The following is a 23,486-nucleotide window of genomic DNA, read 5'->3' as shown; positions in this document are numbered from 1 at the left end:
CGACGATTGGTCGCGCCGGCAGCTGCGTCGGCCGCGGCCGAAAGCACAACTTAGAGCTTAAAGCGCTTTAAATCTAATAAAGCGTGGTACAATGGTGAAGAACTTTTGATATCCAAATGTCAATTCATGCTTGTCGATAATTATTTGCCTTTAATTTACTATTCTATACTAGCTAGAGTAGTAGATAGTAGAGACCAAACTTCGATTTTCAAATGTGTTAATTATCATTAATTTGTGTTTTAAATACAATGTTGTTTCATTTGTTATTAGATTACTTATAGGCTTTTAAATCTCATTGCAAATATACTTTTTGCTAAATTATGAACATCTATTTAGTGCTAGTAGATATTCATATTATTAAAGACGATTATTTACCACATCTTATTCACATGCATTAGTAGAATCTTTAGATTTTTTTTGCACATACAACAAAAAATTCATCGCTTTTGAATCCTTAAAAGCGCTTTTCTCCCTAATAGAGTCGTATGGGATTCGAAGCGCGCCCGCCACCAGTCCTCCGCTGTATGCCGTCGCGTGAACTCGCGACGTTGCCCGCGAATAACACCGCAAACTAACACGATCGCTGCTTTTTGTTTATTTTCGCGTCATTCCGTTGCCGCACCGAGGGACGCGGATGGATCAAGCCAGAAAAGGTACCGGTGTAGTTTTGTGAGCTTTGTGGAAGTGTATTATAAAGTTGTGAGCTTTTTTGTGGATTGTTTAGTTAGCGGCAGCCGAGCGTGAAGCCAGTTCCCGTGAGCTTCCGCCGAGCTTTCGTAGTTCGCGAATATATGCAAACTTTGTATGAAGTTTTAGGCACAAAATCCATTGTTTTAATATATACATACGTATCTACTTATAATTCAAAATTATAACTATCTATGTGTTATAGAGATAGTTTACCTATACATATATTATTTGTAACTTAAAAACGTTGGTTCAAAAGTTAACTCAAACAATATATCTATTTTATGTTTTTTTTAGAACTAATCGTATTGTATTAAGTAAATTAATTTACTTATTAGAATTATACGTACTTCGGGTAAAAAGCATTTGTGATATGTTAAAGACAGTTCATGACGCATCGTTGTTTCTGCGCATGAGTTGTGGTGTCATGAAATTGGACCGTTTTATGTACAGGCACAATGCTTTTCTTTATATCTTTCACCTATTACCGTTATTGTTTTTAGTACTAACATAAAATTAAATACGATTTAGTACGTCTATTATTATGACAACAATTAATGCTTAATAAGTATTGTATTAGACCGTCTTAGACAAGACTCTTTTAGTTTTCCATGAGCAACTCTTTTTGATATAATGTATGTCTATTATAGATTATAACCTTATTTTTGTGAGACTAAAGTTTAAAAGTGATATAACCTCTTTGTCCGCCAAAGTTTGAACTTTACATTCGCTTTTCGGAGCTTAATCTAGAACGCAATAGGTGAAGAATGAAACCTAAAACTTACATCAAGTCCCATAACAACGGTCGCTATATTGAGCCATATATATTTAGCTTAATGCATAAAAGATCACCCAATTGTTGAGAAAATTGTTCACAGCAATCTGAGAGATAAGACAATCCAGGCCGCTCCCACGGATAATCGAATAAATACGCCTTCCTCTCGTGAATGTGATAATGGCGAGTCAAGTTCAGTTCGACCAATGAAAACAAATAAACAAATTGGCCAATTTTGTCCCAGCCGCTGACAGCGACCACAGATTGTGCAATGCACGCTTCCTTTTTAGTTCGAGTTATGTTTCCTTTTCCTAGTTTCGGAAGCGTATACGTTGATACCATATCTTGTCCATAACTTATAGAGCGGGATAAAAAAGTCAACAATTAGTACATATGTAAGATTATGATTTTTAGTTCGAGTTATGTTTCTTTTTCCTAGTTTCGGAAGCGTACACGTTGATACCATATCTTGTCCATAACTTATAGAGCGGGATAAAAAAGTCAACAATTAGTACATATGTAAGATTATGATTTTTAGTTCGAGTTATGTTTCTTTTTCCTAGTTTCGGAAGCGTACACGTTGATACCATATCTTGTCCATAACTTATAGAGCGGGATAAAAAAGTCAACAATTAGTACATATGTAAGATTATGATTTTTAGTTCGAGTTATGTTTCTTTTTCCTAGTTTCGGAAGCGTACACGTTGATACCATATCTTGTCCATAACTTATAGAGCGGGATAAAAAGTCAATAATTAGTACATAATATTATGTAAGATTATGATTTTTAGTTCGAAGTGACTCCTTTCCTAGTTTAGGAAGCGTACACGTTGATACCATATCTTGTCCATAACTTATAGAGCGGGATAAAAAAGTCAATAATTAGTACATAATATGTAAGATTATGATTTTTAGTTCCAATTGTTTCCTTTTCCTAGTTTCGGAAGCGTACACGTTGATACCATATCTTGTTCATAACTTATAGAGCGGGATAAAAAAGTCAACAATTAGTACGTATGTAAGATTATGATTTTTAGTTCCAATTGTTTCCTTTTCCTAGTTTCGGAAGCGTACACGTTGATACCATATCTTGTCCATAACTTATAGAGCGGGATAAAAAAGTCAAAAATTATTACATCTGTAAGATTATGATTATATTAGTTAAAAGCTTGCCAACGATTGATCGTACGGGCAACATTAATTATTTTATTAAATGCTAGGAAAGAAAATTATGCACAATAGACTTAGATATATTAACATCTATATTATGTCCTAATGTATCGCCGAACGCATCGCTCCTTCAAAAGTATTAAAAGTTATATCTATTTCGTTTTCAACTAAAATCACCCAATACCATATTGGAAGTTATGTTTACATAAACTCAATATCTGGTATGGTCCTAAGTCGATTCATTTCGCGATAATCCCTATCTTATTGCTCTTTACTAAGGACTCAGTTTTCATAAAGTATTTTGTGCAAATATCGTCTGGAAGTTGTATGCTGTAAAGAATATTATATGTTGAACAGTCTCGCCGGTGAATGCACGCTGTCGCTTTGTAATACCTATATTTGGATTACTAAATTGGTTGAATATTTAGAAAACATTTCGATTAAATTAATTCCACAACTACATTGTCATTTAATCCGAAGCTCGAGAATTATACTTCCTTTTTTTAGGTTTTTATAGGAATCGTTTTGATACCTAAAAATATGTTTTTCCTATTTTGGTAAGATTTTAATGTGACGTCATTTGAACGTAATATGTGACTAACTCCTTTTTCCGCTATAAAAAATGCGGTGTCAAAGCTCAAAGGAAATGTATTAAACTTGAGAGCAAACAATGAAAAACATAACAATCACATATGTGACTTCCTCCAAATAATGCAGCTTCATAGGTGTAATACAAAAAATAGTCAATTTCCGATGTCGCATCCGATAGTAGTAGACTACAAAAAATCTCTACAAAATTGTCTCAACTACGATGCGAGCTTTATCCTAATGTGTTAGGGGTGAAAGTTGTGTATTTTGGCGTCTCCGTGCTATTGAGGCATCAGAAAAAGTGGTAGTGTGGGAAAGATTGTTGTAAAAAACGCCACATCTGCGGCTCTATTCAACAGCTCGAGTGCTTCAATGGGATGGGACGTAACTCTATATCGGGACTCTTTCTTATCATTGTAATGTGGATTAATCTCTGATCGTCTTTTGTTTCGGGTTCGGTGACGTCATGGGTCGAGTCTTGTAGGTGGTATTATTATGGCTGTTACTAATAAACTCTTATATTAGAAAAGCAATAAGTCGTTTGTACTGGAACAATTTTAAAGGTACACAAAAAAGAATCGCACATGGCAGCTCATATTGCCAGAAAGCTTAGCAAGTGCGTTGCCGGCCTTTTAAGAATTGGTACGCTCTTTTTTTGAAGGATCCTAAGTTGAATTGGTTCAGAAATAGTTCAATGGGCAGCCGGTTCCACATAGTGGAGGTGCGCGGCAAAATTTGCCTTAAGAAACGCTCAGTTGTGGAACGACGGACGTTGAGGTGATACCGACGGTATTAGTAGATGGTATGGTAGATTAAATTGCTAAATATCCCTTCGGTTGTTGTTAATTAACAAGTGTTTGTTTTGGGGCTTGATTTCGTTGATTTACAGAAATATTGTATATCAATTATTTAAAAAAAAATACTCGGCTTATCCACTACCATATTCTATCAACGACTGTTTTTTTTTTTTAATTTATTCAATTAAGTCAAATTAAAGTTTTCTCTATCCCGATTTTTCGATTTACAACGTTTATTACAGAGAAAAGTTATATAAACAGGTTATTTTTAGCCGTTATAAAATATAACATTAGCTATGTCGCTATGGGTAATCACCCTGATGCACATATCCTGTGTGACGTATCATTACGATTGATTATACTCTATGGCTGGTGTGAGAAAGATTTTAAAGCTATAGAGTACAGTCAATTTCACTTTTATCTATGGTTTTTCATTGCGAGTTACATTGCATGTCTCGGACCCAAAAATTATGTATGTCATGGACAGAAGGCTGAAAACTTAAAAAAAAAAATAATAAATCAGTGGCGATTTCTATATTATGTTTCATGATCATTTGTCAATCTAATAGGCAAGTAGGTGATCAGCCTCTTGTGACACATGCCGTCTACTTTTCTAAGACAAGCCGGTTTTCTCATGGTGTTTTCGTTCACTGTTCGAGTAAATGTTAAATGCGCACATAGAAAAAAAGACCATTGGTGCACAGCCAGGGATCGAACCTACGACCTCAAGGATGAGAGTCGTACGATGAAGCAGTAGGCGAACACGAAGGCTGATCACTTACTTAGGAATAATTCATGGACTAGTCGATAAAATGCCCTAAATCTAGTTTCAGTAGCTGTCAAAACCTGTTGACATATTTGACAGCGCTCAAATTGTGACGAGATACGAATTAGAAAATGGGCCTTAGAATATTTTCTTTAACTTTACTAACTTACCTTTGATAGTCTAGACAACCGATGCTTAAGTTTTTATTACGAAATTTAAAAGCTTTTAGGTTATTTGTCTTATTCGCTTTGATATAAAGTGGATTAGGAAATGAAACGCGTCGTATTCTAAAAAAACATCTTTAAGTTTTTGGAGTTATATTCGCTAGTCTAGTATTATCGAAATGCAATACAACAACTTTAATGATACACAGGTTTGTAAAAGAAATCAAAAGTCAAAAATCATTTAATCATGTAGGTAACACAATGTACACTTATGAACGTCAAAAAAGAAATATATGTACATTAAATACTTCTAATTTTACATTTACTGCCAGTTCTCAAATCAAGGGCGTAGAACGGAAGAGAAGAACTGGCAATAAACTAGTTTGTAAGGAGCTGCAACCATTACACCATGTTCCACATGAAATCTTAAGTAATAAATAATAATAAAATATATTAAAAACAAAGATTTGTCCTCTATCAGCAGGAGGCATGGTGAAATAGGAGCACTTACATTCTCGCCGAGTCTGGAGAATGAAAGGTTGAGGATTTTCAAAACTAAATAAATAATTAATCGTTTATCATCTGCATCCAAACGCTATATCGGGCCTTGACCTACTCGAGCAAGTACCTTCAGCCAGTCCTGTTTTGTGGCTTTTGCTTCCTATTGAAAATATTAAAGTAAAAAAACAATATTTCTGCCGCAAATTGGTCGAGTTCATAGTTCTTTGTGAGTTCAAAATTGATCACAATAACAAACACAATTTAAACACTAAACATTTGTTTAAACTAAAACTAAATATTTATTTATACTTTTTATACATGCATAAAGAATTCAACAGTTACAACTGAGAGGCCCATTACAGTTAATACATTTAAAATGAGGCCGTAAATATGATCGATTCACTTATCACGTCATTATCAGCAATGATCAACGGAGATATCGATTTCCGGTCCAGGTATTATGTGTGCCGGATGTTACTTATAACTTTATAACACAGCTGGTTTGAACTATAAAAAATCTTGATAATTTAGCTGTGAACGACAATTGTACATTAAAGTGCCGTAATAAAAATATGATGTGCTGTGGCTATGATAAACTTACAAATCAATTGTCAATCGTTATAGTCAAGGAGGTGAGCCAGTTGTGTCCATAGAACGTAGATATTAATGTATAACCTGGTCTCCTAACAATATTAATTACATTTCAAGCAACTGCTAATTGCGCACTTTATTTATTTATTTATTAACACTTCGTTGCAAAAAACAATAAATCCAACACAATAAAAAAAAAATTATAAGGGATGCAACGGGCGGCCTTATCGCTAATAAGCGATCTCTTCCAGGCAACCCTAGTTAAAGAAAAAACTAAAAAAAAAGAAACATGATTCGTGCGAGAAGTGCAGAAACAAATGCACAGTGAGTGATTGAGAATCGCAACAACAACTATAACTACCTGAATTAGAGCTTAAATGTGTTCAGTCATAGAAGTCCGTCGAATGTTAGTTCAAAACTAACGCGAGTTCGCATTGCGTGCATTCCCGTCTACGGTTCTAAGATTCAAGGATTTCCGAACGTCATCTAAACATGCGTTCGCTGCACGACGCGATGCACAAAAAAGCGACAACATCCGATTCTAAAAATACGCCGTATAATTGCAGCGCAGAGCTGAAAGCGCGATGCATGCTGCAGCGTTTGTACGGTTGCCCTTGACAACGGAGACCCAGATACTATCGCGTTTCCCACACATTCACACCTCACCCACACATTTGAGGCACAGACGAATCCTTGCGCACACAACCACACGTTTTGTAATAACAACACACGCACACGACATTTCGACTTGCGTTCCGTTCTGAGCTTTTTAATCTTTTTTTTTTCGTCGGGCGTTCTTTGTGCACATCTACAAAGAGTTTCGCCTTGATTGCTAGTCGGGACGTTTTGATCGCACGTTTGTCTTGATGACGCAATGATAGAATCATTCTACGTGTCTTTCAATACAAAATTCATAGGTTAGAGAATGGGACTGAGTTTTACGCTTTTACCTTTATTGAGAAGATTGTAGTTTTAGATTCTTTAGTGACCCTACTTAAGATTCAGTAGTTCTGTTAATTTCACTTTCTGCATACATGACATCTTAGGTATTAATAACTCTTAGGAAGGCGAAAGTCGAAATAGACATGTTACAATTAAGTCCCCTTTGTGAGCTAAACAAAAGATTCCTTTTGATGTTGAGCTTAGAAGACCGAGATAAAGATCTCGCCAAATTAAAGGGATTTAAAGACTAGGGGGTGATATTATACAGAACTATGGATGCCCCGTGAATTTACAGACACTTTGTATATGTCACCGTAAAATTGTAAAAACCGTTAGATTGTAATCTATCTCGCGAGATTGTAAACTGTCGAAAGATTGTGAACCTCAACGAACTGCTTACAAATTAACGTATTATTATTCGGTAGTTATATGAAATTGTTGGGAAGTAAAATTAATCTGTAATTGACCAAAGAAGTTTGAATGATAACTAAGTTAGTGTAGTACAATCTACCAAATAATAATATGATAAATTGTAAGCAGTAAGCTGAGGTTCACAATCTTTCGACAGTTTATAATCTCGCGAGATAGATTACAATCTAACGGTGTTTACAATTTTACGTTAACATATATATCAAATGAGTTCATGATCGACAAAATACGAGTAATGACAAATGTTCTTCGGTTGCTTGTGGCGTAGTTGAAAACGCAAAGTACGTGTTAGTAATTCTGGTTTGATTCCGAAGAGAGGCCGTCGAAGGAGGCCTTACGTAAATAAACTGCACGTACCTACTCTTTATTCAAAAACAAATACTAATTATTTTGATCACTAATTATAAAGTATAAACAATTGTATGATTATAAAATTTAAAGTATATTTGTCCTAAAGTAAAGCGTCTTTATTTGCGTCAAAACATAATTGCACCACAAAACATAATAATGGGTCAATTTTAAATTGAAGCATACAAAAATAGTTATACCTAAAATAGTGGAGCCGAAATAGAACATTCATGCCTATTAATACTTTGTTTACGCTTACATGTGAGCTATTGGAATTGGGATTAGAATAGACGAAAACATATAGTTTTTTTCGAACACCTTTAATTAAAACAGATAATATAATATCAATAGAGTAGTGTTGGCCTAGTGGCTTCAGTGTGCGACTCTTATCCCTGAAGTCATAGGTTCGATCCCCAGCTGTGCACCAATTGGCTTTCTGTCTATGTACGCATTTAACATTTGCTCGGAGGAATACATTGTGAGGAAACCGGCTTGCCTTAGACCCAATAAGTCAACGGCGTGTGTTAGGCACAGGAGGCTGATCACCTTCTTGCCTATAAGATTGACAAATGATCATGAACACATACAGAAATCTGAGTCCTAGACTTAAAAAGGTTGTAACGCCACTGTTTTTTAATAGATTATATATTGCGATTGAAGCCTATTTAAATGTGCAATCTATTGCCGCCAAGTACTTTTAATATACAAGCGAAAAGTCGAGTTATAAATAATATAATTTCACCTTTATATCTGTAATATGTTTTTATGAGAGTCAAAAGCAGTAATGATAATTTAATACGTATGAAGATACAATATTTATAAATGCCCAAAGTGGAATCGATAAATACTTCAAACTTTTTAGGAAGCTTTTTCTGTTTGAATGCAACAATTGTTTCAAATTGAATTTGTGTTTATCTAACTCAAGCTATGATCTCTATGACCGAATTAACTCGGGTGAAAATTCGCAACTGGTAGGATACGGAATTACTGGATGAGCAATTTCCTTAAAATCTACGATCCAGGTTAACACAGCTTTCATATGATATTCACTGATTCTTCTTATAGTGCCATTTCCTTGCGAAGGTTGGCGATCATCATGGCTAGTTTAAAATGCCGCGCTTCTAAACAATGACTTGGCGCTTTGGCCAAACCATTGTCTAAGGTTTTACCACTTTTCCACACCAACCACTTTCGCTGATATCCACTATATTACAAAACCTTTATGGCACCATTTTGCTGAATCATTTGCCACCGAGTTCGGTCTATAGAAGTTAGGCGTAGACAAGATTTTTATTAGTAGCTATTCACAAACTCCTCGAGATATGGCAATATGTATAAACAAACGCTATACGTGTTTCAAAGAATACTCGAAAAACGCGAAAGCACTATAAGCTTAAACAAGTATAGATACTGCATGGGGTGAGGTGGGTACAAGGGGTGAGGGGTAAGGAGGTATGACGTCATTTAAATGCTACTACGCCGTGAGCATTCGAATGTAAAACATGCGTGTTAATCATTTTCTCGTAAACATAATTATTTTAAGGTTTTATCATTTTAATTATCCAGTATAAAGTATTATCAAGGTCGAACCTTCGAATCCTGGCTGAATTTATTTTACGTAATTGCAATCAATACTTGATGAAGGGAAAATGTATTGAGGGAGCAGCAACAATTATTTTTTTCACAACAATTTTCTTTCCAACAAGGCATAGACGTATGTTGGAAAAAAAATAGGAAAAAAAGGTTCAAAGAAATAGATCTGAGCATAAAACTAGCGTCTCTTGATTTATATTACATTCCTTGTTTTTCTTGTGAGAGTGACGGACGTGTTCTTGTAATATTAATATAAATTGTTATTGTTGCAGATTGGTGCAGGCCGCGCGGATAACATCGGCTTGCCGTCGGCGTCGCCTCAAGAGCCGAAACCGACAGCTAAACCAAATAAACAAGGAAAAACCACGAAATCGACAAACCAAAGCCTCCAGTCATATCTTTCGTTTCAAAAATTTAATATAAGCACTATTTTTTAACCTTTTAAAATTACGCGAATAGTATACGCTAACTCCCAAACAGTACAAATTAATTTAAGTCTGAAGTGATCGGTATTTACAATAAAAAAGCCTTGAAGAATTTTTTAAGAGAAATTATCAACGACCAGTATTTAAACGTTCCAAAATAAATCGTTAAACGAGTGCACAAAATATTTTATCGTTAGTTAAAAATTGTAATCGAAATAATTCCTCGAGCGTTTTCTAAATCAGCCAAAGATTTTATAAGCATCTAGACCTAAGACCTAAGTTAACTCTTTAAGGACTTTATTTATTTAGTGAGAAACATTGTGATTAGTGTTAGTGTCAACCGGTGTGCCGTATAATCGTAACTTAAGTGCTATTTAGTTATATCTCGGACATAACAGATCAAAAAGTACAAATAAAGAAGTTCCAGTGCAGTTCCGTGTTCAGTTATAGACTTAGTAGATTTATTTTGTAAAGAATAGAAAGAGGACGCGATGAAGTTACGCAGTAACACGTCATGAGCGAGGCCCTGAGGAGTGAGGCAGGCGCGGACAGCGCGCATCTGCCGCCTTTTTCGACCTTCGGCGAAATGGCGGAGAACGAGCAAAGGATCCTCACCGCAGACACGCGGTTGCTGGACCCGGCTTGGGAATACTACGAACGCACTGGTGACACTGTTTCGGTCATAGCCAGCCAGCCGCAATATCGGCCCTGGGAGTCCATGCCTATCACCGTCAATGCGAAGGATGCGATACTACGTGCAGGATTCTCAGGTCCACTAGAATACCAGTCGGTGACACTGCAACCCATTCCAAATAAGCTACCGTCCTTCCAAAGCCAGTTCCAAACGTTTCCAGAAACGACAGTCATTCCAGAGACAGGGCTACCGAGCGTCACGCCCGTGCCGGTCACATCGAGTCCTACTCCAAGCGCGAGTCCTAGTCACTTAACCCAGCTCACGCAACTCACAACACCCTCGTCTCCTGCGCATCTGACCACGCTGGCGCAAGTCACACCATTGTCCACTACGTTGACGACCTTATCACCGGTCAATGCTACAACATTCCATACTCTAACAGCAGTAAATGCAAGAAGCTATCCCATCGTTCCTGCTCCTATACAAGCCAGAGAACTAGCACCTGCTCAAACGTACATCGATGATCGTCATATACAGTTATACCAACCAAATATTGCGACAATTAACGCATTTCCAACACAGAATGGTATCTTGCACCAAAATGGGGCTCTTCTTCAACAAAATGGAAGCATCATACACAACATTCAGAGTCCCACAGTTGTGCATGTGTTAAAAAATGAACCATTTGATGTCAAGGCACTTCAAGATAAATACACGCCGAATGGGTTACACCATAGTAATTTCCAGAATCCAATGTTAATAGACAATGGATATGAGAAGAAGAATAATGGTTTCATAAGTGCATCGTCACCAACCCGATCTGACTTCCGAAAGAAGGAGAGGCGGAAAATGCGAGCGAACAGCTCAGAATCAGATGGGTCTAACATGGAAATGGCTGAGAGCAGTGGGCAGGTGGCCGCGGTGTCCTCCACAGCTGGCTTTAAGTCACCAATGCACGGGGCTCCACCCATGACATCTGGACCCATGGATCTTGATGATATTTCAAGTGAAAAACAGGTAAGTTTCCTAAATTAATATATTTAATTCAAAGTTAAATTACCAAGTATAACTTTCTTATTATTTGCTAATTAAAATATATTGATAAGTGATACTTTATTATTAACAATTTTCCTAATTAAAAACAATAACTAAAATATATTATTAAAAGGAATCGCTTTAGGCAAGGTTCCGAAGATACTGGCAGCGTTCTCCCTTTGAATAGCTAGACTAATTCTTCGTCCGAGGTAGCTGCCAGCTCTTCGGTCTCCTGTGATGTCGACTAACCTTTTTGCTATCTCCTTAAAAAAAAATTAGCTTAATTTGGTAATTGACTTTGAATTTCACTTTACATTTAAGATTTAAATATACGACTAATACTAATACTTATTAGTCGATTTGCCAGATCGTATATTAGGATGGCCTTTGATCTCGTACACATACAATTAGTAACACAAAGTAAACTGTGACTCATCCAAATAAACTATGCACAATGCGGAGCTTCAAAGATAGACAATAAAATCAAAAACGACAACTAATCTTCTCCAAGAACTGCCGAATTGCGTAAACAAGACACGGGGGAATTGCGAAAAGCTGAATATCTGACAAAATATATGAGAATTCTCTGAATTTTACCCGACAACACGGTACCATTGAAAATACGAAAAGAGAAACTTTGCCAGTAATTTCACCTTTTATTATTCGTAGAGCACTTTTTATTTTCAGTTGAGTTTCGGAATGGCCGAACTCTCTGTCTTCGCGGCTATAAATTTAATAGTTAGCCGATCCGCTTGCCTCCAATAAATTAACTTCCTCTCTCCTTTAAACACAAATTAAAGTCTGACAATTTACGCGTCCTGCTTAGAAAATTTTATGAGTTTAATATTGAATGCAATTAGATAAAAACCTTCGGCACTATTAAATTTATTTTCTTGTGAAAACTTTTAGCAACTCATATTTAAGAGAATTAGTTTTCAATTAATGCGAGATTTTAAAGAATTTCTGTGAGTGAGCGAGGAATTCAAACGGGATAAAAACCCATCTTACAGCTAGAAAAGATCCAGACTTAAGTTACATTCTTTAGTCAATAAAATGTCAGCGTTTCCTAGTCTAATAATGAACACCTTTAGACAAACGCAGCTGCTCAAAACAACTCTAATTATTTATTATTAGTCATTACATAGAACCTTTATGCAGTTTAGATCATTTTCCTGTATACACATTGTATAGTTTAGTTTTTATCTAAATTAAATAACAGATGTTAGATAATATGCATAGGTAATTACACTTGTTATATTGCATAAAAATATCTAAACTTATATTTAAATACTTATAATAAATTCACAAATAAAAACAAACTGTACACGTTTTTCAATAAATTATTAGCAATATAATGCTCAAACAAAATGTAATCAATACAATTTTCCACTTTTTACGATTAACAAGATATAAAGCGTATTTCGTAAAGCGTAAAGAACATTTTCGTGTAAATAATTTTCTAGACTCATTATACGAATGAGTCAAACAGGGAAAATCCATTCGCAAAGTTTCCTAGAAACAAAGAGTACAAGAATACCGGAAGACAACGAAATTATTTTTACTGATTTATTACCTAATCTTAAGTTACGAAAGATTAAAATTGCTTGTGAAAATCTTATTTATTAGTCTCTTAACAAAGAAAATAAAAATCCGATAGCATTTTAATGCTAATAGAATTTGACTTTTTCGTTCGTGAAACCCCCTAATTTACTTCTTTTATCAATTGTAAGGGCTTTTCCTTGAATTAAGAATATCTTACAATATCCTAATTAAAATTATATATTACATATAACTATATATCTCACAAACACTAATAATTTAATGTTCTGTCCTTTTCACTCTCGTGTCACATTGCATACATGAACTAATGGAGGCTCATAGGACCGCATAAACAAGAAACACTTTGTATCAAATAACGAGATATATATTATAAGAAGCTCATGAGCTTTTTTTTTGAAATCTAGATGTCTCAAAACTCAAAAACTCAAAATATCTTTATTCAAGTGGGTAACCAAGTACACTTTTGAATTGTCAAGTTATAGACCAGTGCAGATAGCCTTTAAAATAAATAAAAAGTGAAAAAAATTACAGTAGGATGAAACCCATTAGAAAAGCAGGGGAATATGATCAAAATGAAAGGAAAAATAAATTACGGTCGATCTGAGGTCGGGAAGGGGAAGGGGGGGGGAGTTTTAAGGGTAAAAACGGTTTATCTCGATTTCCGGCAAAACTACAAGTCCTATCGAAGAAAGTTAAATGGCAAAGTTGGAGGTAATAAAAAGATCTAAAACTTTTGTAGTTACACATTTTTCACATAACCTCAAAATTTATGTGAAAATTTCAAAAAACCAAGTTTTTGGTTTTTTATTTTTATCTTTAACAAAAATTATTTTTTTTTAACGAAATTTGGTGAAAACTTACCTTTCTATGTCCCAAATACACTGTAATTTATTTGATTAAAAATATTTATTTGTTCACCTTATTTTGAATTAATATCGAAAAAACACCCTAATTTTCAATCGAAAATTCTGACGTCAAAATTTCAGCTTTTTTCAAAAAATTGGTGTGCTTTCAGTTCGTTGAAATCTCTACTTTCCTATGGTAAAAAAAAATATATATATTACCATAGTAAATCTTCTCAGAAAACGCAAAAAATCGTATGCACTATGCAGTAACGCCCAGACCTGTCATCCCCTTCCCTACTTCTCTATGAATCTTCTTTAAATTATAATCAGATGCCTATTTATTACTATTTTAAGATAATTTATATATACCTGAGTGACCTAAAAAAAAAATTTTGCGTTTAGATGGGCTAAAATTTTCGTATTTCATAGAGAAGTAAGGAAGGGGATGACAGGTCTGGGCGTTACTGTATACGATTTTTTGCGTTTTCTGAGAAGATTTACTATGATAATATATATATATTTTTTTACCATAGGAAAGTAGAGATTTCAACGAACTGAAAGCACACCAACTTTTTGAAAAAAACTGAAATTTTGACGTCAGAATTTTCGATTGAAAATTAGGGTGTTTTTTCGATATTAATTCAAAATAAGGTGAACAAATAAATATTTTTAATCAAATAAATTACAGTGTATTTGGGACATAGAAAGGTAAGTTTTCACCAAATTTCGTTAAAAAAAAATAATGTTTGTTAAAGATAAAAATAAAAAACCAAAAACTTGGTTTTTTGAAATTTTCACATAAATTTTGAGGTTATGTGAAAAATGTGTGAATACAAAAGTTTTAGATCTTTTTATTACCTCCAACTTTGCCATTTAACTTTCTTCGATAGGACTTGTAGTTTTGCCGGAAATCGAGATAAACCGTTTTTTACCCTTAAAACTCCCCCCCTACCCCTTCCCGACCTCAGATCGACCGTAATTTATTTTTCTTTTCATTTTGATCATATTCCCCAGCTTTTCTAATGGGTTTCATCCTACTGTAATTTTTTTAGGTTTCAAAAATTATCGGCACTGGTCTATTAATGTCTCTTGTTATGATAACTGAATTATAAAATGGTAATGTTAAATTAATTTTACACATATGTAGTACATTTGTTGGTGAGCTTTTTGGGTCTAATCGAACACACTTAGCCTCGTAGATAATAATAAAGGTCGTCTTACCAATAATATTTAAATAAATTAGGTCGATTTAAATTAATATGGACTTCATCTAATTATGAAAAACATCTGTTCTAATGCATAGAAACGCAGTATCGATTAATCGAGACAATCTAATCGAACATCTGCCAAACCGGCCGTTGCCATTAGAAACAAAAAATATAGCCTAACACAGCCTTTTAACTTGAACCCGTGTTTAACGTAAATCTTGTGAATAAAAGATGAAACCAGAAACTACTGGAATGAATTTATTGAAATATTATCGCTGTACGAATAACACGTGAAAACGCGAAATACAGCAATATCCGTCCGTCAATTACGAAGCATATATACTAACTAGCTGACCCGGCAAACGTCGTTTTGCCATGTATATCATTTATAATAAAAAATAGGGGTTGATCGTAGAGGGGTGAAAATTAGGGGTTGTATGTATTTTTAATGCTGTATCTTAAAAAAAAATATCTAAAAAGTAAAAAAAAAATTTAGGGGTGGACTAAATAACAATCTATTTTTCATCCCCCTAAATGTTAGGTGTTAAAATAGATGTTGTCCGATTCTCAGACATACCCAATATGCACATAAAATTTCATGAGAATCGGTCAAGCCGTTTCGGAGGAGTTTAACTACAAACACCGCAACACGAGAATTTTATATATTAGATAATATAGTGTAAATATATAATATTATTTGCATGAAAGCTTATAATCATTATGACCTATATGCAAGTTCTTCACTGCTAAAAACGTCAGCTGTTCGAACAATCGCTTGATCTTGATAAGGAACTGTGGCAGACATAAATAAAATTGCATTATTATGTCCGTATCGCATCCCAGCTGGCGTATTTATGTTTCGGGCTATGTTAAATATTTAGTTCGGTAGTTGTTGCGGAAATTACGTATTTGCTATAAAAAAGCAATTGATCGAGGGTTTTGAATAATGTGGTAATAACCAATAAATGGATAGAAGTTATGAAAACTTTTAAGAAATCAATTGCAAATAGATGAGCTTTAAGAAGAAAAAGCTTTGCCGGTTCCCCAAACGTAAAACAATCGCAATTTTATAATCATAAATTTATAGAAATCTTCCTTCAGTCAACCTGTGTGTCAACATTAAAACAAATAATAATTAAGTTAACAAAAATGCCTTTTAATTTCGTAAAATATATGTTCTTTTAAATCGGTTATTAAAAAAAACAAATAAGTGAAATCATTTCCCAATTTTAATTTAAGGTGACAAATTAAACTTGTTGTATTATATATTACAATAAAAGCACCAGTATATATTAAAATAATAGAATATTAATCGTTTATAAATCTCATACATACCGTGAATTTAACAAAATGATTAGTTGTCGTTTTTGAGTGTACAAAAATTCCATTAAAGACGTTTTAAGGAATTAAATACAAATTAACTCAATTTTAGTGCTTCCCGTCACAGACAAAGAAGAAGAGAAAACGATGCGGCGAATGTATAGGCTGCCAAAGAAAAGACAACTGTGGCGACTGCGCACCCTGTCGGAATGACAAGTCTCATCAAATCTGCAAGCAGAGAAGATGCGAGAAGTTAACAGAGAAGAAGGTAAGCTATTACGTAAGAATTAAGTTCTAAAAAGGCCGACAATTTATCTTTTTTTAAATGTATACAAGTGTTGCTATGTAGCTACGAAACATTGGGTCCTTTACAACAAGCACGTGCTGGCAATTATAAAATCATCAAATGACCATTCAAAAATAATGCTTTAAGAAACTTATAATTAGTATTTGTCGTTTTTAACTGTTTTATCTGTTATTATAATTTAATTTCTTTCTTATTATAATTCACTCAATGTAAGATTCTGATTATAAATAACGTAATAATTCGATTGAAACGTTCATGAATGACTACGCAACGTGTTTTCACTATCGCGTGTTCGAACTTGATATTTAAATAAAATCCTTGAATCGTTGATTCATTGACTGAAAAACATATCACGTTGAAAACATTTTACGTTCATATTGAAAAATAGCTTAAAACCTCTAAATCGATTTTTGAATGACGCAAACGTTTGTATAACTTATTTACGACGCGCTATTTGCATTAATTTATTCGTCTGCATAGATTACCGCCATCTTGTCGTTAGCGGGCATTGTAAAATGGCCGCGGAAGTCATGTGTCACCGTCTAAATGAAAATAAAGAGAATCGCGTTCAAACTTCGCGTGAAAAGGAAAACTTGTATGACAGTACATCCCGATAAAGGGAACTTTTGAAATAATTCATGTCAATTTAAGTACCGGACGAAAATGGTAAAGATTTTGAAACTGACGAAACCGTGCTTGATCTTTCCATGTTGAGATGAACTTTGCTATTCTGATATGATGATTATAGTTTAGAATTCGGCAATAATATACTTGTATATATTAAAGTTTTACAATGAAAAATTGCTACATATTTTTTTCAGCCAAATGCTAAATCTAAAAGAAATATAATTTGCACAAATTCGCAATCACAATCGTGAATTTAAAACAGAGACTCATTAACATGAAATTGCAATAAAATACTGTGAAGTAAATAGCGCGTAAAAATATAGGGGATTTTTAAATGTAACTTTCCTTGGAAATTGATACAATTGGATATTATACATGCACTTTGTTATAAAAAATATGTCTTATACAATACATCAGTGCGTTAGACGGTCTTTGCGTGTAAACGTTACAATTTTCTTTTTACATTGTTACAGATTTTGAAACAACAAACGGTAATTGATATTTTATTCTGCATTTTTCTATTAAATATCTGGTATGTTGTTTATTTTTGACACATTATGATTACTAAATTGCGTGAACATGAGCCGGGTTTAAAGAAGTTTATTCTTATTAGAAATAATAAAATATGTTACATACATTAGAAAAAAAATAATATTAAAATTAAAATATGTATATCATTCGAAATCATTACGTTAATTAACATATTTATGTATCATATAAAATAGCCTTTTTTAATCACTATAGAGTCAATATGTGCATAATATACCTACATACATGAACAAACCATTTGATTTACATGTATAATTTAAATAAATTAGGCTATAACTTTTTACGAATTTCCAATTAAAATATTTATAAGCGAAATTGTAAGAAAGTTTGGAAGACGAAGTGTGAGGTCTACTTGACTTAATTTACGATTATAAGTTAAGGGCTGGAAAGTAACTTAGCAAATTAGTTTTAAACAACCGCCGCTAAGTTATAAAGTAACTTAAAAACCGATAAAAATTCGAGAATTAAGATATAAAGAACAAAAAACGATTGAAGTAAATTTTTAGTTTTGCTATATTTATTTCGTAGTTTCGTTAATTTACTAGTCATTTATCCTTAAACTTTTGACAGTTTCTGCTGTAGAGTACAGGACGTATTTTGATATAGAAATGGTAAAACTAGGATTAGCTCAGTAACAGGAGGCTAATATGACAACGTCAGGAGGCTCACCTGATGTTAAGTGATATGCCCATGGACACTCACATTGCCAGAAGGCTCGCAAGTGCGTTGCCGTCCTTTTAATTAATATTAATATTACAATTCCTAGTAAAATTCATTTTTAAATGACGATGGTAATTGTAGCTGCTACGAAACTGCTACGATATATATTATCTAAAGCTGTAATTTTTCAATCAGTTTTCGGGGTCGGAAGTAGATTTTTTACTCTCGTGCGCACGAGTCGACGCAATGTGCTTACCAGCTGCGCAACACCTCTAGTGTATCTGATTGTGTTCATTGTCGGAAAGGTGTTTTTTTATCAGCAGATGTTTATATGTAGATGATTTTATATAGAAATGGATTTTGGATTTTAAAACCTTTTTCTAAACGATTTTTAGTTTTAAACGTGAGTTTTCTTGTGCATTCACGAATGCTTGAATCACACACATTAAATTACGTTGAACTTTTCAAATTAATAAATATTTCAATATATAAGGCTTAAAATCAAGACTTTCATATAAAAACTACTGAATACTTTTACAAGATACAATAAACAAAGAACGTTTCGATGGCGTTGATACAATGTTTTATCAATAAATATTAGACACTGAGTATATACGATATATGTACCTACATTGATTTATTCTTGATTTAATTTTACTTAAATAGTCAAAAAAATCACACTATTGTCTGACGTACGGATATGGTGTCGTTTATAAAGGTTAAATTAATATTCAAATATATGTTGGATTTCAATAAAAAAAGTTCGTACACACACCAAATTCTAAAATAAACCACATGGAAAGCGTTATTAATAATAATAATCAAAATAGCTAAATGTCAAAACAAGTGCGTCTAAGCAAGCTATACGACAAAGAAAAAGAAAGTGAAAGTCAAAAATGCCCTTAGCAAAATTAATAAAAAGAATTTTACGAATCAAGTAAATGAAAAAATCTTTTTACTGCTGATTTTAATCGCTTTTTACGAATACACAAAATGGCGATTGTCGCGACGGTTTCAAATTAAATACGATTTATTCTATGTTGAATTGCTTATCCTATTAACTTTAGCATTTATTCCTTATAAAAGCTAGATTAAGAAATTTGATATATGTGTCTACTTCGTAACAGTAATGAACAGATATTGCCGTTTTTATCTTAATGTTGTTTATCTTATTTAACCATAAATTATAGTGTTTGATTATGACTATACTTTTAGGCAATGTATCTTTAATATGAGACTTTCATTTATTAATTGTTTTTTTATACTTAGACATTTAATAAGAAAACTGCGTACTACGAAAGAACTAAAGAACGAAATTAAATTTTGCCCTAGTGGCTTCAGCGTGCACCAATGGACTTTCCTGTCTTTGTGCGCATTTAACATTCGCTCGAATGGTGAAGAAAAATGTCTTGAGGAAACCGGCTTGCCTTAGACCCAAAAAGACGACGGCGTGTGTCAGGATCACCTACTTGCCTATTAGATTAACAAATGATCATGTAACAGACACAGAAATCTGAGTTCCAGACCTAAAGAGATTGTAGCGCCACTGGTGTATATATAAAAAACTATAGTTTACAAAATGTATGCCCACACACATCTACAGACCCATCATAAGATCATGTTAGTCTTAGGGTGATTTGTTTTGCAAAAAATCGGCAAATTCCCGAGGGCGCCACGTGTCCACCCACGTAGGGCTATTATAACGGTTTTTTTTACGGCACGCGCCAAGCAAATGCAGATGTTGGGTGTATCAGCTGACGTAACGGATAATCGTAATTTACGGGCAATGATGACGTTTTTGCTTGCGAAGCCCAAATGTCTGAAAGTTTAATGACCTTAGGCTTTGTTAGGACTGGAAGGAACTTTTAAGGTTTTTGTTTTGTTATTCTTGTTTTTCTCGCCTCAACTGAAACAACCTTTCTTAGAATTTTTGTTTTAAGTATTGTTTGCTAGTACATCAAAACCGTTTACGTCATCAGGTGTTACAACCTTTTTTTTTAAATCTGGGTAAGTTTTCTGTGCCATACATACACTGTATTTTAAGTATAAGGCAAGCTTCCTCACGATGTTTTTCTTCACCGTTCGAGTGACTGTTAAATGTTAAAGCCGGGGCTCGAACATACGACCTTAGGTATGAGAGCTACTAGGCCAACACATGCATGCATCAAAAATGTTTAGAATATTAAATATAATTAATAAATACCGTTGACATGTGAAAAGCACGTTGTTCAAGATGGCGGCTGTATAAACATGTCGCATAAAGGCGCTTTTGTAGTGTGATAATAAAACTCATAGAAGAATTAAAGCTGCGAGGACAAAAAAATCGTCAGTTGAGCGGTTTCAACCGGTTTTCAGCGGATCATAAACCCGCATTCTACCTTTTATGATATTAAAAAAACATTGCTTTATTCCATTTTTAAAATTCTTATGATAACGCCATATTCTATCAGCGATAAATAACTCAAATCCGTATTAAAATATTAAGATTTGTAAAATGTTGACGCCGTTATTTTAAGATGCAACAAAGCCGACAAGGAAATCATTCCGCGAAAGCTCTACAACAAATCAATACTTTTTCCTAGCAAAGACCCCGCACGCAACTAATTCAACTGCCTAGAAATTGTACATACACGCATAAATATAGACCAATCGCGCTCTAGTTACGATGCATTTGTGTGCGTAATGCGTGAGGGGTGCGATGATGCACCCTTACCATGCATCCAACAAAATATGCGTTTTTATTTATTACTGCACTATATTTAATCTAGTTACTGTTACCAATAAACTCCATAGTTTGAAAGTGTCGAATTCTAAGTCTATGGTTCTAGACTTATTTATAATTTGATACTGGCTGTTTATTTTTTTTTACGTCAATCAGTTTTCATCTGTCATCAAATTTAGAATTTAGATTCTAAATTTAAATGAGTGTCAACGTTTGAAGTTGCATTTATATTAAATTTATATGTTCGGATAAACACAGTTCTCATTATGAGCGAGGGAAGTGGTGCGTTCAGGAGAAATGTGGTGAAAATCACACGTGCCCACGCATACGAACGCAGTAAACAGTGCACCCCGGGCGACTATTCTAATGCCTGCGTGAAGTGCTTTTAACACATATTTAAAATGTTTTTTCTTTAAAAGGGTAGGGTAAAGCGTGTTTCTTGCAACCTTGTCTAAGTTGGAAATTTAATTGCTCAAAGTACTGTTTTCAAAGTTTATAACGTAAACTTGAACATAAGTAAACGAGTAAATATATAATTTATATCGGACATTAGTTTAAAGAATTTACCATAAATCACAGGGTGATAATATAGTCAATACAGATAAAACAAAAAAGTATTTATAAAATCCATTTAGTCATTCTAATTTCGAATATTTCATGCCATACCATTTTGCGTAATCATTCCAAATAAAAATAATTACGCGTTTAAAAATCGAACATAAACCTGTCACAATTCTCCATTTTCCTTCGAACACAAAACCTTAACCTCATTCGACACGTGAGTAGCTGTGGTACAGTTTTAACTAGGTGTTCATACCTCATTAGAGACCGCCCTAGCACGCGTCCGAGGCATGCACTGTGAACCCCCTACGTCACGATCTAATTCTATAGCATATAGATTATGTACTTTTTCTATTGTCTATGCATTGATTGTCTTATATTCTGTATTAGTTGAGATAAATAGATCTAGAAAAAAAACGTAATTTAAATATTGTGCTGATTATGAATATTTGCGTCTCCATATTAAACATGAAAAGATATGATTCAAATATTAAATTTTATTGTTGTAGTAGTATAATTATAAAAATTGCATACATCATAGTGTTAATAACTGCGTCAAGCTTCTATGACCATAGACACAATTTTATAACAAACAAATACTTTTAGTTTAAAAATACTTGAGTTTAAAAATACTCTTGTATGTTTTATATACTCTGTGAGATTCTGTATAATCTGTTTTCATTTCCCACCAAGAAGCGCGGGTGATTCTCAAAGGCACATAGGCTACGCCCCGCCCCATGGGGCGTATGAACGGGTAACCTACAAATACGGTCTAGAATCTAGATGACCTGCAGCTGGAAATAACATGGACCTGCTTTTACTTTCGCTTGTTAAGTTCACGGAATTGTAAATATTTTTGAAGTTATACTTCTTTAGGCGCGTTATGAAAAATTGATGAGAGTGAAATTTTACGATGCGCGCGCACCGTTACACAAAATTAACAGAATGAAGTTGCCCTCGGAAAATGCTACGGCATTGGACATAATTTAAAAACAACATTCGAATTATAATAGAATTTATGTTACACTTAATGTAAGAGAATAATAATAAATATTTATTTATTTAATTTTTCAAATGTAAACTGAACTTTATTGACTATAATGACTCCTTTTCCAGTCTTTGGTTATTTAATTGTAATTAATTATTTGCTTGCAATCAAAAACTATTTTTAATAATGCCAAAGAAGTATAACTTCTTACGCGCGTACATAAGTAGGTACCTACACGCACCCTCTTTTTACACATTACTTACTAACTCTTACATTGTTTGTAATGAATTAACAAATATGTATCTTTCTTTTATTTACTTCGTATTTGCTTAGGCTTTTTTTAAATCTTACTTAACAATTTTCCAATTAATAAGAACAACAAATAATGTCACGTCATATTACACAAATTTCCTTCTATTTGCACCTTACAATTTTCAATCAATCGTTTAAAAAGTCCGATAAAAGCCCCGCCATAAAAAAGAACGAGCTTCGACGTTAATTAAGCGTAATACATAGAGGAGAAATCTCTAAGAAACATAAAAAGTAAACTCCCTTTGACGAGGGGAAACGCATAACCTACTGAACGCACTGCCTAGTTAACGAGAGGCTCGTATATAGTATATAGCCTTATTTACCTTCCAGTGCTTAGTAAGAACCCTGTAAAGAAATCAAGGGAGCCCCGTCACGCCTTAGG

At 33.8% G+C, this 23,486-nt stretch overlaps 1 protein-coding gene across 12 annotated transcripts in view; it reads left to right on the top strand.

Annotated features, from left to right (window-relative positions):
- The first annotated feature begins 525 nt into the window (after nucleotides 1–525).
- LOC125060502 (DNA N6-methyl adenine demethylase) overlaps nucleotides 526–23,486 on the top strand; it is a 114,710-nt gene continuing 91,749 nt past the window's right edge. For 10 of the 12 annotated variants that reach the window (XM_047665461.1, XM_047665457.1, XM_047665456.1 and 7 more), the window contains exons 1-3: nucleotides 526–653; nucleotides 9,624–11,427; nucleotides 16,491–16,646. In XM_047665461.1, the coding sequence (XP_047521417.1) occupies nucleotides 10,291–11,427; nucleotides 16,491–16,646 (1,293 nt within the window). In that variant the 5' untranslated portion in view covers nucleotides 526–653; nucleotides 9,624–10,290. The remainder of the gene's footprint in view (nucleotides 654–9,623; nucleotides 11,428–16,490; nucleotides 16,647–23,486) is intronic. The other 2 variants (XM_047665452.1, XM_047665449.1) reach the window with 1 other exon arrangement.

Source organism: Pieris napi, chromosome 21 (assembly GCF_905475465.1).
Source record: "Pieris napi chromosome 21, ilPieNapi1.2, whole genome shotgun sequence".
In the NCBI taxonomy this organism is placed as follows: domain Eukaryota; kingdom Metazoa; phylum Arthropoda; class Insecta; order Lepidoptera; family Pieridae; genus Pieris; species Pieris napi.
This window is presented reverse-complemented; position numbering and strand designations above follow the sequence as displayed.